General features: G+C 47.1%; 2 protein-coding genes across 2 annotated transcripts; one reads left to right on the top strand and one right to left on the bottom strand.

Annotated features, from left to right (window-relative positions):
* Positions 1-8,624: 8,624 nt before the first annotated feature.
* LOC117866744 (UPF0481 protein At3g47200) lies at positions 8,625-10,960 on the top strand. Its single transcript, XM_034751026.2, has 2 exons — positions 8,625-9,305; positions 9,902-10,960. Exons 1-2 carry the CDS (start codon positions 8,664-8,666, stop codon positions 10,802-10,804), a joined length of 1,545 nt encoding a protein of 514 aa, XP_034606917.1. The 5' UTR covers positions 8,625-8,663; the 3' UTR covers positions 10,805-10,960.
* A 966-nt stretch (positions 10,961-11,926) lies between these two features.
* Positions 11,927-13,996, bottom strand: LOC117834444 (acetylserotonin O-methyltransferase 3). Its single transcript, XM_072295697.1, has 2 exons — positions 13,008-13,996; positions 11,927-12,886 (listed from the first exon to the last, which is right to left on the bottom strand). Exons 1-2 carry the CDS (start codon positions 13,806-13,808, stop codon positions 12,587-12,589), a joined length of 1,101 nt encoding a protein of 366 aa, XP_072151798.1. The 5' UTR covers positions 13,809-13,996; the 3' UTR covers positions 11,927-12,586.
* Positions 13,997-15,318: the final 1,322 nt, after the last annotated feature.

Raw genomic sequence — 15,318 nt, 5'->3', positions numbered from 1 at the left:
CAGCCGCACTCGAGTTGCATGCAAGCTTCAGAGTCTTCCTGCCGCGTGGCTCGTCTTCTTCGACGTCCGCCGCTCAGTTTTGTCTCTAGCAAGCGACCAAGTGGTTTCTCGCGCCCCCTTCCCCAATGGCAGCGGAAGCCCTCTGCAACCTTTCTGCAGAACCTCGCCTCCCGCGCCCATCATCACGCCGCAAGATCCCGGCCCCAGAGCCCGATGTCGCCCGTCTTTTCCGTCACTTCGACCGCAGTCGCACCGCCTGGTCTCCGCTACACGACGATTCCCCCATCGCCAACCCCGACCGCGGCCGCGACAGCTCCTTTCCCCGCCCTGTCAGAAGCCGCCCGACAATCTATTGCTCCGCGCTCGCCCGCAAGCCCGCGTCTGCCTATCTTCTCACCTGTCCGCCCTCGATTATAGAGCCGTTAAACCGGTCGCTTCTATCAAATCTTCCGCACGGCGACGCCCGCTTTCCGCCAAATCTCAACCACCGGTCTACCCGCTCCTACGCTGCCCTGACGGCAGAGCGCAATGATCGCTGGCGTCACCCCCGGAGTTCTGCACCACCGCCCTCTTCGCTCAATCGCCGCCCCGGCAGAGCACTCCATTGCCTCTCCCCGGCCTTCGCGCCGCTCCCCTTCTCTCTCTCCCGCGCCACTTCCTTTCTCCGTTCCAGCAGCTATAAAAGGAATGCCCCCGTCGCCGGAGTTCCCTCCGCCATTGTTGCCTTCAGCCATTCTCTCGCTCTCTGCTCAAGCTCCTAGTGCCGCACACCAAGTCTTGAGGAGCTCTGCTCTCAGATTTCTCTCAGTTTTCTCCAAGTCACCCAGCAGCTTGCTCCTCCGTGCTGCGTAAAAGCTCTCTTGTGATCAGCAAGAAGCGCCGCCGCCGCCGTAGCTTCCCGGTCTTAGCCGTTGTTCAAGCTTTAGTTCCTCCGCCCAAGTCTGCTTCTTCCCGACCCCCAAGCTTTCCTTTCAGGAAGAAGGTGAGTTGCCGACCCCAGTCCGCCTCGCCCGACCCCTCCTATCCGCCCGACCCCGGTTCCGTCTCGCCCGACCCTATCTGTTCCGCCGACCCTTATATCCGCCTCGCCCGAGGGCTCGGCTGTGATCTTTTTCTTCAACCCAAGGGTGTATGTGTAAAACTTAGGAACCCTTCAGCACTTGCGTCTGAGGATCCCTAGTTTTCCCACATCCTCTAGTTCAAGGATCGGATCATAAGTTCCTTTCCGACCCTTACCTTTTGATCTTCACCAGCTCTCTTGAACCTTCCCACCCTTCTGCTCTTTGTCGCGAGTTTCTGGGCTCAGGCGAGCCAGTGTTGCTGTTGAAATAACTGTCTATGCTAACCCTTGCATTGCATTCGTGTAGAGCTGCACCTCGCCGACGGCTTCTACGAGCTTCACCCGGCGCCAGAAGAAGAAGCTGTAGCTGAGTTCCTGCCCGCTGAAGCCGAAGTCGCCCCCGAAGTCGAGCAGTTCCCATCCTCCTTGCTTGAAGGCAAGCTCCGATTGCATGAAAACCTTGAGTGTTTTACCAGACTTGCGCATGCCTTTTGTAACATGCTTGTGCATTTACGTATAGGAGTTGTGTGAAACCCTAGATGCATGACTTAGTTGTCCCCATGATCTGAGCACTAGCTGTTGGACCGTGTAGTCGCCTTGCTTAACTAGGAGACGGTAAAAGTCGAGTGATCTCCTATCACTCGCGAGTTGTAGGAGTTGGATGTCTATCTTCTGTTACAACTATAAGGACGATGGACGGGGCAGGGTTTTGGTAACTCTTTGGTGGTCGGATGTTAGCCCCGTCTGTCTATGAAATCTTGCTAAGGCCCGACAGTGGTGGTGTTCATGATCAAGTGTTTGAAAGTACTAGCCTCATACTTAGTATGGGATGAGGAAGCCTAGTACCGGATTGAACTTTGACGTGAGCGGTCGCCCATTGTTCTTGGAACGGAGTTTCCCCTGCTGGTTGTCGCACGTGGTGGCAAGCGTGGTCACAGGACGGCAGAGGCCGGGTCTGTGGAACCTTGCACCAAAGGAAATGGGCCCGACACGGGTTAGGGGATTGATGGGGAAGGCCGACACAGGAAGCGACCTCCGGGTGCGCGAATGTCGTGAGGCTAGGTTCACCATGCATGGTTAAAAGAACTCGAATCGATTCGTCTGCCTCTCACAGTTTGAGATTGCTTGATCGCTATGTCACCCTGAGTAAATGAGGAATCTGATGATGACATGTTTGATTGATATATCTATACCTCTTGTTTGGTTCTATGAATGCTTAGAATAGGTTGCACAACCTAGACTGGCAAATGAACCTAGAACCGGAGCTAAAACTTGAAAATAGGGTTACTTGTGCTTTTGGCAAACAAACCCCTCAGCCAAAAAGCCCTGCATGTCTAGATGGAGGAGTAGTTTTACTCCTATCGGCTAAGTCTTGTTGAGCTTAGTAGCTCAGCCTTGTTGTGGCTCCTGTTTTTCAGGTGAGGTTGCTGCGCCCGACCCCTCTCTTGCTGGCGCCTGGCCGCCCCAGCTTCCGCCAGGCTGGACGGTCGAGTGGGATCCTTCCTCGGACGGCGAGGAGAGGGTCCAGTGATATCCCGGTTGGCCTCACCAGGGATGTCCGACCCCGACGAAGTCTTCCGCTAGTGTTTTTCTCTGTTGTTTATTTTGAATCTTGTAAAACTCTGATGTTGGATTTTATGGTCGAACTAAATAGGTAAATTTGTCTAACTCAGTGGACTCGTTGTATTCTCTGGAACCCCTCACCTTCGTGTGAGTTGCTAAACTCGATCCTGTTCAAGTGGTTAAATCGGATGAAATCCGACGGCACTTCGTGTTAACTTGGTTAGGGCAGGAGTGTCGCATGTTAGGCGGCTTAACCCTGTTTAATCAAGCTAATTCGAAGTGGATCCGCCACACTATCCTTCTCTTCCTTGCTGAGAGTGTAACTGGCAGGGCATAAGTAGTGATGTCCGCTATCTCTCTTTTCCAGATGTGGATCATCTCGTTGCTTCATATTTTTCAGGTCCTGTCGTGCTTCCAATGTATCTTTTGAGTTCCCCTAAACACCCATGAAGCCTAACACGTTCACGCAAAGATTCTTCATCAAATACATCACGTCTATTGCGTTGCGGACCTCTAGGATTTCCCAATAAGGTAGCTCCCAAAATATTGACTTCTTCTTCCACATGGGTGCACGTCCGTTATCATCATTCGGAGCAGGTTCACTACCAAGACCCTTTCCAAAGACTACCCTTACATCCTTTATCATCTGAAAGACACGCTTTCCATTATAGTGTGCAGGTTTGAACGATGGTCTGGCGCCCCTTTGAAATGCATCCTTAGTAGGGAGAAATCGACAATGGCCCATATACACGAGCTTCTTACAATGTTTCAAATACATGTTGTATGTTCATCTAAACAGTGGGTGTAGGCTCGATATCCCTTATTTGTCTATTCCGAAAGGTTACTCAACGCAGGCCAATCATTGATGGTTATGAACAACAATGATCGTAGGTCAAAGGTCTCTTGTTTATCCTCATCCCACACACGTATACCTTTTTTCTTCCAGAGCAATAAAAGTTCATCAACCAACGGTCTTAGATACACGTCAATGTTCCTTGAATCACTTTCAAAGTCCGGGAATACTCTATCATCAATTGATCTCCACTGGGCCCCATCCATGGGGTGTCTCAACATCTCATCTTTCTTACATTCTTTTTTGTGCCATCGTATCGACTTAGCATTCACCTTGTTTCTGAACAATTGCTTCAAGCGTGGTATTACAGAGAAATACCACATTACCTTCGTGAGGAACTCTCTTCTTGGGAGGCTGCCCCTTGACATAACTAGGATCGTCTCGCCTGATCTTATACCGCACCGCTCCGCACACAAGGCAAGCATCCAATTTCTCGTATTCATCACCACAATAGAGGATACAGTCATTTGGGCATGCGTGTATCTTCTGAACCTCCAATCCCAGAGGGCAAACAATCTGTTTAGCTTCATATGTTGTGAACGGCAAATCATTAATCTCGGGAAGAATGTTCTTCACAATATTCAATATCCCCCTGAAATGCCTTATCGTACACACCATTTTTAGCCTTCCACTGGAAAAATTCTAGTGTCGTACCCAGTTTTTTATGCCTCTACTTGCAATCTTGGTACAATAATTTTTTGTCATCATCTATCATGCACTTCAACTTTTTTAATTCCTTCTCAATTTCGCAATCTCTGTGTGCATCCCGTAGCACCTGATTAAGATCATTAATAAGGCCATCTTTTGCAAACTCATCTTCATCAGCCTCGCCCATTGTAGTATCTGCAAACGCTTAGCCTGCAGCCCAGTCCAGAATGTTGTTATCATCCTCCTCTTTTTCGCCGTTTTCCATTACAACCCATCTTTCACCATGCTTGGTCCAAACCAAATAGTTAGGCATGAAACCATATCTAAACAAGTGGCTGTGAACAGTGTCACGGGAAGAGTAGTTCTTCTTGTTACTATATTGGAAGCATGGACAACATATGAACTCGTTCTCTGTCTTGTTCTCTTTGGCCACTTTGAGAAAATAATGCAAGCTATCAACAAAATCCTTAGTATGTCTGTCCGCGTTATACATCCATTGCCAGTCCATCTACATCGTATTACACGAGAAATGGACATAGGTCTTCGTATTAGATAAAGAACTTGATCAATATTCATAATTTACACAAATCAACCTTCATAATGGATTGAAACAATTCACATGAAAATTATGCCATTCCACATTCATAGCAATCACTAAACATACATATAAAGATTACACTCATAACAAGACAATAAAGATACATATGCACTAAAGATTACAGATGCTCCATAGTGGACTTCACGTAGTCAATTATCCTAAAATAATGGTACAATATAGCAGAATATTTTCCCTCCAAGCCATCTCTGCACTTGACTCAATTTTCTCCAAAGTCTATCGAGAGTCACCTCCACAATCCGGTATCAGAAAATAATAGCACAATAGAAGATCTTCAAGTCCATATGCTCGGGCTGAATATCATAAAGTAATCTTGAAATAATTGTCCAAACGTGTTTTGGAGCAAGTGCCACATTCTCATAATAGAAGTGTGGTGGCACACACACAATAGCCCGTCCATTCAAAAGATCTGTCCACTGAGCATGGCCCATGGTGGCAAGCCAAAACCAACCAAAAGCCGCTAGGTTAAGGTCAGTGAACAGATCTTTGCCTGAAGAGGATATTGGGCCAGCATACTTCTATTATGAGAATTAGGCTCCAAAAGGCATCTAGAATACTATTTCATGATTATTTTATGATAGTCAACCTGAGTTTGTGGACTCAAAACTCTTCTGTTCTACCATTATTTTCTGGTACTGGAGGAGCGGAAGTGACTCTCCATAAACTTCGAAGAACATTGAGTTATGTGTAGAGAATAGCATAAGCACATTTATGCCATGTGCAGACACTGTTAACTATGATTGGAGGAATGAAGGTGGTACATCCATTGCCGGTCCATCTGCATCGTATTACGTGAAAAATGAACATAGGGCTTCGTATATGTTTATTGTTTATAATATTTAGTTTTTGCACTAAACATGAGATAAATAAATTATTGGTCAAAGAAATACAATTATTAATTGTTAAATTATAGTGAGATGAAAAATTGTAGCAATGACCAAATTCTGTTTTCTTACGCCTACAATTTACGAATCGTATATAACAAGCAAGCTATCCATCATTGTAGCTCAAAAATATGTATAAATAAAAATCCTCCCCGTTCTCCCACATTCTAAAAAACTCATTTTTCTCCCTCTCTAAAGCATAAAACAAAGCATAATAATAATAAATGAAGGGAGGATGAAGTAACTAACCTTCACAACACTTTGGATAAGTGAAATCCCACGGAAATGAGGAAAAAAATTCGGGCAGCACCTCCCTTAGGGTTGCTTCATCACCATGGAGTGGAGGCCAAATGTCTCTGGTAGAGTGGAGTGGCTCAGGCTGGAGGAGGAAGAAGAGATCTCTGTCTGGGCGATTTTACAGGGGAGGAGATTTTGTCCCGGTTGGAAATTCCAATCAGGACAAAAAAAAACAACTCCTTTTATCCCGATTGGTAGTTTAGTCTCGGTTGGAAACTCCAACTGGGACAAAAGCATCACCCTATTGTCCGGTTGGAGTTACCAACTGGGACAACTGGGACTAAAGGGGGAGTTTTAGTCCCGGTTGGTATTTACAACCGGGACTAAAGCTCCCCCGTCCTGCCCCTTGGTGGCGCGTCACTTTTAGTCATGAGCCAAATATTAACCGGGACAAAAGGGGTGGATGGAATGTGAGTTCTCTACTAGTGAGGATTTGCCGGCTCAATCTTTCGGAGATGCTCATAGGAGTAGGGTTGCATACGTGTATTTGTAGGGATGAGTGTACGTACATGTATCTGAGTGTCTGCGTCTGTACTGTGTGATTCGAAAAAAAAAGACTAGCAGTGGTTTAGAGCTAAAGCCTCGTGCAACGAGTGTTGTGGCTTGTTCAATCACACGCACTGAATATAAATGGTTTTGGTGTAGTGATATTTATGGTTATTGTTGCTTTATTGCCACATTGTACTGCTTAGTTTGGAGTTACCTTTTCTCCATGATACAGTGGACAGTTCTTTTTACCTTATTCATCTAAGGAAAAGAAGTAAGTCATAATCGGTATATACCTATACATAATTTTCATCTTAAAGTTCATAATATAAACTTGTAATTTTACATTTGAGATGTACTCCCTCCATCCCAAATTACTATTCATTTTGAATTTTCTAGATTCATACATTTTACTATGCATCTAGATATATTTTATGTCTAGACACATAACAAAGGTCATGTACTTCGAAAAACTAAAATAAATAGTAATTTGGGACGGAGAGAGTAGCGAGCAAGAATGCAACAAATCAAAGCATAACCCATTATATCTTAGATTTTCTTAGAAAATAACTATTCATGCAATTAAATGTTCTATTGATATTTTGAAATTAGAAGATTTTGTGATGTCACACTATTGTTCGATAGCACAAGGTGGGTAGAAGGATGCTCACTACTGGAAAACTAAGCATTGATCTTAGCCCTTAGTATCGGTTTGTTTTTTATCCGATACTAATGTGAGCACTACTACCGGGTCTATCTGATAGCTCCCTAGGAGCCTCCTGTGACCCCCTTTAGTACCAGTTGGGAGCTCCAACCGATACTAAAGGTCATCCAACCTCCACCCGGTACTAATGTGCCCCAATAGTACTAAAAGTCACCCTTTAGTACTAATTTGAACCCCTAACCGATACGAAAGGGGCCTTATCTCCTCCACCTAGTGGCCTCACCGGCCCATCTTAATTATCTTCCACCCGTCCCCCTCCGCCTTATGTCTTCCCCTTCGCCTGCACACGGTCCTCTCCCTTCCTCTCTCTCTCTACCCTCTCCTCTCACCACCACCCACTCTGCTCCCCTCCCCCCTTCGCTCACCACTCACTGGCAGTGAGGAACAGCGGCGGGGCGAGGTGAGGCGGCGGTGCGGATCGGCGGTGCGGATCGGCGGGCAACGGCGGGCGCAGGCTGTGGCATGATGCGAGAGGGCACGACGCGAGGGTTGTGGCGGCGGCGGTGCGGGAGGGCGGTGGAAGGGCTGGGTGGGGGGCGGGGGCTGGCGGCGGGATTCTTTTTTTAATTTTTTAATTGTCCTTTACTACCGGTTGTTTGACGCGGTACTGAAAGCCTCCCTTTAGTACCGAAGTAGCAATACCGATTGTACAAGCGTTACTAAAGTGAGGTTAGGAACCGGTATAAACGGTTTCCCAATAGTGGGAGTGACCAGTAGGCCCATGGTTGGTGACACCGCCAGCGGTCTAGCATTCTAGTCTACCAGAGTCCACAGATGCAGAGCATGTGGCAGGAGATGTTAGGTGGAAAAAACGTAGGAACATATAATGAAATTTCGTTGCTCCTACGTAATGAAATTTTCGGTTCGCCCACAGTGGGACCAAATGAAAAGGAAAAATGTAGGATCCACGTTCAGCTGTTGTTGCTAACTGAACATAGTACCCTTCGTGTAGTCTGTGAACGTGTTGGACATGCGAAGCCGCCGAAGCGAAACTTCATCTCTGGCTCTCCGAAAGCAAGACGCAGCAGCCATATGGCATGGCGCAAACAGACGACAGACCACTTGTTGCGCGGGAGCCCACACCGTATAACGTTTTCGAGCCCAGGCATCGCTGGTCAGTCAATTTGTTCGTTGCTCCTACGTAATGAAATTTCGGGTTTGCCCGTAGTTGGGAAAGAAAGAGGAAAATGTTGGAACCATAAACAGTGTTCCATGTGCAGCTGCTGTTGCTAGCTAGCTGAACAAATAATGGTACGCGTTGTACATGCCAAGAGAAACTTCGTCTCTGACTCTCTGAAAGCAATATATGGACAAACAGACGACAGACCACTTGTTGCGCGGGAGCCCACACACCTTCTATGTTTTCGAGCCCCGGTATCCCCGGTCAGTCAATTTGTTCGTTTCTAGGCCGGATAACAGTTCCCAAAATGCAGGGAACAACAGGAACAACGACCGCGGGAAGCTTTTTCCGCACGAAAAAAATATGTTCGAGCAGTCCTATAAGTAGGCGCGCAAGAGATCAAACGGAGGGAATGCCGGCGCCTGTGCGAGCAGAGAAGAAGCTGATGATGATGAAGAAGACTACGGTAAGAGTGGATAATAACGAGCTCTGTAGCAGCTGGGTGGTGGATATGGAGAAACTGCTACCAGGCACCGGCCCGTCAGAGGAGGCGGCACGATGGGGCAAGCCGTCCATCTACCGGGTGCCGGAGCATCTCAAGAGCTTTACCAACAAAAGTGCCTACATGCCGTGCCTGGTTTCCCTGGGCCCCTTCCACCACGGTAAGCCTGAGCTGCTTCCCATGGAGGAGCACAAACGCCGGGCGGTGCTGCACCTGGTCAAGCGCTCCGCCGGCAAGTCACTCCGCGACTTCGTCGATGCGGTCGAGGAGATGGCGGATCAGCTGCTGGAAGCCTACCATGGCCTTGATGAGAAATGGCGTGGGGCGAGCAGAGGTCGCTTTGTCGAGATGATGGTCATGGATGGGTGCTTCTTGCTGGAGCTCATGAAGAATGGAAGAGAGGGGGACTATGCGCCCAATGATCCCGTCTTCAGCGCCCACGGTAACCATGTTTTGTGGCCGGGCTTCCGGTCTGACATGATCGTGATGGAAAACCAGTTGCCTCTGATCGTTCTACAAAGGCTTTTAGCCGTGCAGTGTGGTACTACTCCGGTGAGTATCTAGTAGTCTTTCTACTGCTATTTCATTATTATCGCTATTTCATTAGTTGTTTATTTGTGGTTGATCTAGAGATTGAAATTCATGCTAGATCATTTTGACTTTTCTAGACGCATAGATATTATTATGCATCTACACATATGGTATATCCGAGTGTATAACAAAGTCTATGAATCTAATAAAACTAAAACGACTTATAATTTGGGATAGAGGGAGTACGTTGTTAGAAAAAAAATCTTTTCAAGTTTGCCGTGGGCATTTGTTTCTGGCTTGAAATGAATTTTCTCGCACAACCCATGAAATGTTTAGACGTAGAGATGGATACCGATCCAAATCCTACCATAATAACTGAATCGAATCATTTCTTATCGTCCCAAAATATATTTGTTTTCGTTTTTCTAGATGTATCTAGGCATACAGTATATATATAGGTGCATATCAAAAGTTATATGCTTAGAAAAGTCAAAATGAATAGTAATCTAATATGGAGGGAGTATATTCTCCAAACCTTAGGAATAACGTACGAAGTGCAACAAGGCAACATCTATACGTTGTTCTTACTATCTACTCCATCTCAATCATTACCACAGAGTGCTGCGGAGATCAACGAAATGGTAGTGCGTTATCTGGACTATTTCTCGTGCGATGAAGGTCCTGCCAATGATGAATATTTTGGCAAGCTAGGCCTCCATCCGTTGGAAATTTTACATAGAACCCTATGTGGCCCCCGTGCACACCACGAAGACCGTCCGGATTCAGACTCGTCTGAAGATTCCATACCCGTGGATCGCAGCGAGGCAAGCTTCTATTTCAAGAAGGTTAACACTGACCGTCCGGATTCAGCAGACTCGTCCGAGGATTCCATGCTATCTGCCGTGGAGCCCAGCGAGGCAAGGATCCATAATCATTCCCAGAAGAAGAACACTGACCGTCCGAAACACTCGTCCGAGGATTCCATGCCATCTGCCGTGGAGCTCAGCGAGGCAAGGATCCATTTCAAGAAATGCACTCACGTCATCGATGACATTGACTTCAAAAATGGCGTGCTGAGCATGCCAGTAATCCAGGCCTACGGGGACACGGAGAAACTCTATCTGAATCTGCTCGCCTTCGAGCAGGTTCACCCAGACATAGGGTACCAAGTGCTGTCCTACGTAGCCTTCGTGGTCAACCTGATTAAATCGGAAAGAGATGTCGCGCTGCTCAGGTCCAAAGAGCTCATCAAGAACTTTTGGGGCAGCGACAAGGAGTTGGCAGAGATGTTAAACACCGTGGGCAAGGCATCACTGATGCACCAGACCAGCAAGCTGATCAAAGTGCAAGAGAATGTGAACGACCACTGCGCGAAACGCTGGAACAAGTGGCGAGCCAACTTCGTGCATAGCTACATGAGCAACCCATGGGTGTTCATCTCGCTCGTTGCCGCCGTCATCCTACTCATGGCCACCTTGCTGCAAACTGTCTACACTGTCCTGCCCTTTTACAAGAGTTAGCAATAGGCATGTGGCTATGCGTAACTGTATCTATATTGCACACCCGTGGACTAGTATTGTTTTTTCATTCCATTATTTATCGAGCATAGTCATTGTCTAAAGGTACACTGTAATTTTTATTCAGTTATGACAAATTTTGGTAGCAATTACTCTATATATATGCCTTTTCATGTATGTTCATGTTTTTTTCCATTTGCATCACACCTCCATTTAGTTGAAACATTACCTTGAGCTATATCCACTCTTGCAAAACATCTCATCCGTGACGGCGTAAAAACCTCGTTCGATTATGCCTACCAGTAGAAAATTGAATTGACATGAATAATGGATTATGCCTACCGGCTTTTGGCTCAATTTGGCCCAGACTTGGTCCACCTCTTATTAATAGTAAATAGACAGCAAACTCGTTGAACCCCATTATTTCATTTTTTTCATATGCTTCATATTTTCTAGGAATTGGAGGCCGGAATATAGTCGATAACGAACGTCGACAACCTTTCCATTGTTGTCATTGTAACGACCCTAGTACGTGCCCTCCGATATCATGTCCAGTACAACGTATCAGAAGTGATATGGACCAATATTCTTACATGCTTGTGATAAGAGAGGATTCAAGCTGGCTGATATCGAGCTTAGATCAAAATGGCCCTACATGCATACAGAACATCATTAACAACAAGAATTGAAAATCCACAACTAAAGTCTAAAGTCATAACAATATTATCGATGTTATTATACTAGCTGTGACATTCTCTTGGTGATCGAAGCCACATCCTCTTCACCTTCCTCAAGGGCTTTCATTTGAAAATAGCTAAAGTCGCGGATGAAATACACAATGTCCGATCCTCAAGCACTTTCAGTGCCCGTTGCACAACAGATATTCGGGTATCATATTGACATGGCGATCTATTACCACTAACCTCAATAGTCATATTCCAACCTTCCCTTACTTGAATTTAGAATGATAGTGTGGCTTTTTTGAAGTCATCGTCTTTTGTCTCATGCACTATGGGATCTAAACTGCCTATCATATCGCTGCCATCCGATCGAATCAATCACCTATAAGTGTGCTTTAGGAACTGATCGAATCAATCTATACTATGGCTAGCATACTATGTAATTCGTGGTGATATATACAAACAACTTACAAAGAAAATACAAATTACGAACGATTTTTATTACTATATTCGGTGAACCCGTGCCTTACTCACAGTCTCTTAGCGCCATTAAAAGGACGACGTCAGGCTAGTGCGGACACCTGGTGCTAACGCAAGTGCAGGGGCCAGGATTCCCCGGCTGCTAATGGCTTGACCTACAGGTGTTCGTCACCATGGCCCCCCTTGCTGCCCACTACGCGCCCCCTCGCAGCCTGCCGCTGCCACCAAGACGGTGGGGATTCCTTGACCCAGCAGTGCCACCGATGGCGCCCAGTCATCGACCATGCGCACCACCTCTGCCATGGCCCCCTCGATGGGTGGTTCCCTCTCCACGACCAATACCACCTCCATATAACTAGTTGAAACGTTTGGTACCAGGATCACTGCCGGACAGAATTAGTTACTGCAACATATAATTGCATTTATTGACTTTATATACTCCAAAGACAACAAAGCTCGATGAACTCACACCGAAATAAAGCATTCAAGACAACTACATGCGCGCTAATGAAGTATTGAGGCAGCTAGCAGCAGCACGCTTATTTAGCTATTACTGAACGCAGCTGGAATCACATTATATGTCACTGGAGTTCATCATGTAGGCAAGCTTTTTTCCGTTCAACTTTCAAGGGTAAACCTCGATAACCGAAATAGGGCCCATCACTGGAGTGATTTTGTAGTCGCTGAATCCAGCATCGGTGAAGACCTTCTTCCACTCGTGCTCCTCTCGTCCGATGCCGCTGATGCAGGTGAGGAACAAGCTGTGCATCTCTTCTGTCTCGGCAACATTTGTGTCACGAGGTCCGGACCCCAGCACCATCTCCGTGATTATCACCTTTCCTCCAGCATCTCTTGCCGGAATGGCGTCCTTGCAATGCTTAAGAATCTTGACGCAATTGTTGTCGTCCCAACAATGCAAAACATACTAAAACCAAAAGAGAAAATGTTAGTGTTTTTGTCGAGGAAAAGTTATAATACGCACGCATGTTAGTGGTCAAAATTTGAGCAAAATGGTGAAGATCTATTTAGAAGACACACACGCATACCTTGAGCAAAACAGCATCCGCTGGGGGAATGGACTCGAACATGTCGCCGGCGACGAACTGCACGTCGCCACCAGCGTCAGGGGTGTCGGCGATGACGTGAGGGAGATCCATCACGGCGCACCTGATGTTCGGGAAAGCCGCGGCGATGGCCTTGGCGAACGAGCCGTGGCCGCCGCCGACGTCGACCAGCGAGGTCAGCCTGCGGAAGACGTCGCCGTGGCCGCCCAGGACGGCCTCGATCAGGAGCCGGCTCTCGGCGAAGGCCGCGCCGTTCATGGTCTCGTCGTCGGCGTTCGCCGGGTCCCACCGGGAGCGGCCGTGCGTAAGCTCGAAGAGCGACTTGGGCGCCTCCGGCGCCGGCGCGGTCCGGAGCCACGCCGGCATGTCGAAGAACGGGGAGAGGGAAACGGGGCCGTCCCCGAAGCGCACGATGTTGGACAGGCCGCGCGGGCCGACGACAAGGCTGGACGCCGCGGTGAGCGTGTACGCGGCCGCCGCCTCGCCACCGCCGTCCGCAACGGCGGCGGCGGTGGCGCCGAACAGCCCCGACGTGGTCAGCAGCTTCATCAGGCACCGCAGGTCGGGGAGCCTGGCCTCGTGCACCCCCGTGTCGGCGGCGATGTCCGCGAGGGTGGCGGCGCCGCCGCGGCCGTGGATGGCGTCGGGGATGCCGAGCTCCACGGCGCACTTGAGCGCCATCGGCTTGATGTAGCTGAACACGTGGTGGTAGAGGAGGGCGAAAGCTCCGACCATGTCCTCCTCGTGAGAGCTCACTTCTTCGTGGTCATGGACGAGAGCCATTTCTTTCCTTTGACTGATGCGAACGAAGGCTACCTTTTGCCCTGTGGTTGTGTATACTGTGTAGTTGTGCTGCAGCTTTGGGTTTGGTAGCCAGTGCACACATACGCTGGTATTTATAGGGGATTTGTGATAGGCTCGTTTTTGTTTTAGTCTGACACATGCATGCCATAGTACTACGTGTACGAATTCCCCTCTCTTTTTTTTTTCCTGCGAGTCGACTGTCTGAACTCTTTTGTGCAATGGTCCATAATATTGACCTTCACGACTCTTTTGTTTAAAAACTTCGAAGGTTTTTTGCTACTTAATAATTTTTAGTTTTTGTTTACTTTTCAAGTTTGTAATGTAATCATATGCTTACATTTTTTTGGATAAATTACGTGTTCGATTATTCCGTATTTTATCTCATTTCACATTTGCATGGTTTGAATAATAACTCGAAAATTAAACGGTTGAAATGCACTTTTTAAGATTTTAGTTGAATCTTAAAAATATTTGTGCTCACAAGAAAGTTGTATTTATTAGCTGAACATTAACTTCCACAATAAATTTGGCACTTGCATTTATTTCAATATTCACGTGAATTTTTTAGTTTTTAGTCACTAAATTATAACTCAGTCTTTACTGCAAGTTGGCCTATGATTTTCTTCTGGACCTCCATCTTCCTATCGGAACACATGACCCAGAGCCAGAGGTTGGGTATTCTTCTCTCTCTGTTTTCTTTTACATGTGCAACGCATGAACGGCATTGCTTTGGAATTAAACATTCATTACCTGGCACTATGACAAATGAATTTTGTAGCCCGATTAGTTTAACTAATTGACGTACTGATAAACATATGGTACGTATTTTCCGCTAGTCACGAACTCAAGATACGGTTCATGTAGTCCACGTGTGCATGCACGCCATGCATGTTCCTTCCATGAGAGGGACACCTGTTTCCCATGGAAGAATGTGGTGGGTCAGAACTTTTCCACGGGCCTGTGGCCATTTCGGACCAGAAATAAGTGGACCGCCGCAAACATGAGCCCAGAGCCCAGGTGAGCGATAGAGAGGACTGAGCTCGATTGGTGCCAAGGTCTCGCCGCCGTGGCACGCCAGGGTTGATCGGTGAAAAAAATGGTGCACATGCGCCGTCCACCTTTGAAAGCGCAGATAGAGTACGTTTCCCTGCGTGTGTAGGAGGACCATAGCATCCTAATCCCTTTTCCCTCCGGCTATGATCACACGTACGTCTGAATTCTGATTTTTTTTCCAGGATACCTTCAATTTTTGCGTGAGTTTTTATATTTTATAATTTTACCACAGTATACTCAATTACTCATTTGTTGTCAACGCTACAAATCAAAACTATTTGCAGCCTTACAGGCTTATTACAGGTTACGTTGAAGAAAAGCGCGGACCGTATGTTCGAATCTAATGGGCCTCATAGGCCGAATCTCCTAATGGATCTGTTTTAAGGCAACGTTGCTCTTCGCCTCGTTAGTCGTTGGGGTCGAAAACCTTTGTCGT

This window comes from Setaria viridis, chromosome 8, assembly GCF_005286985.2.
Source record: "Setaria viridis chromosome 8, Setaria_viridis_v4.0, whole genome shotgun sequence".
In the NCBI taxonomy this organism is placed as follows: domain Eukaryota; kingdom Viridiplantae; phylum Streptophyta; class Magnoliopsida; order Poales; family Poaceae; genus Setaria; species Setaria viridis.
This window is presented reverse-complemented; position numbering and strand designations above follow the sequence as displayed.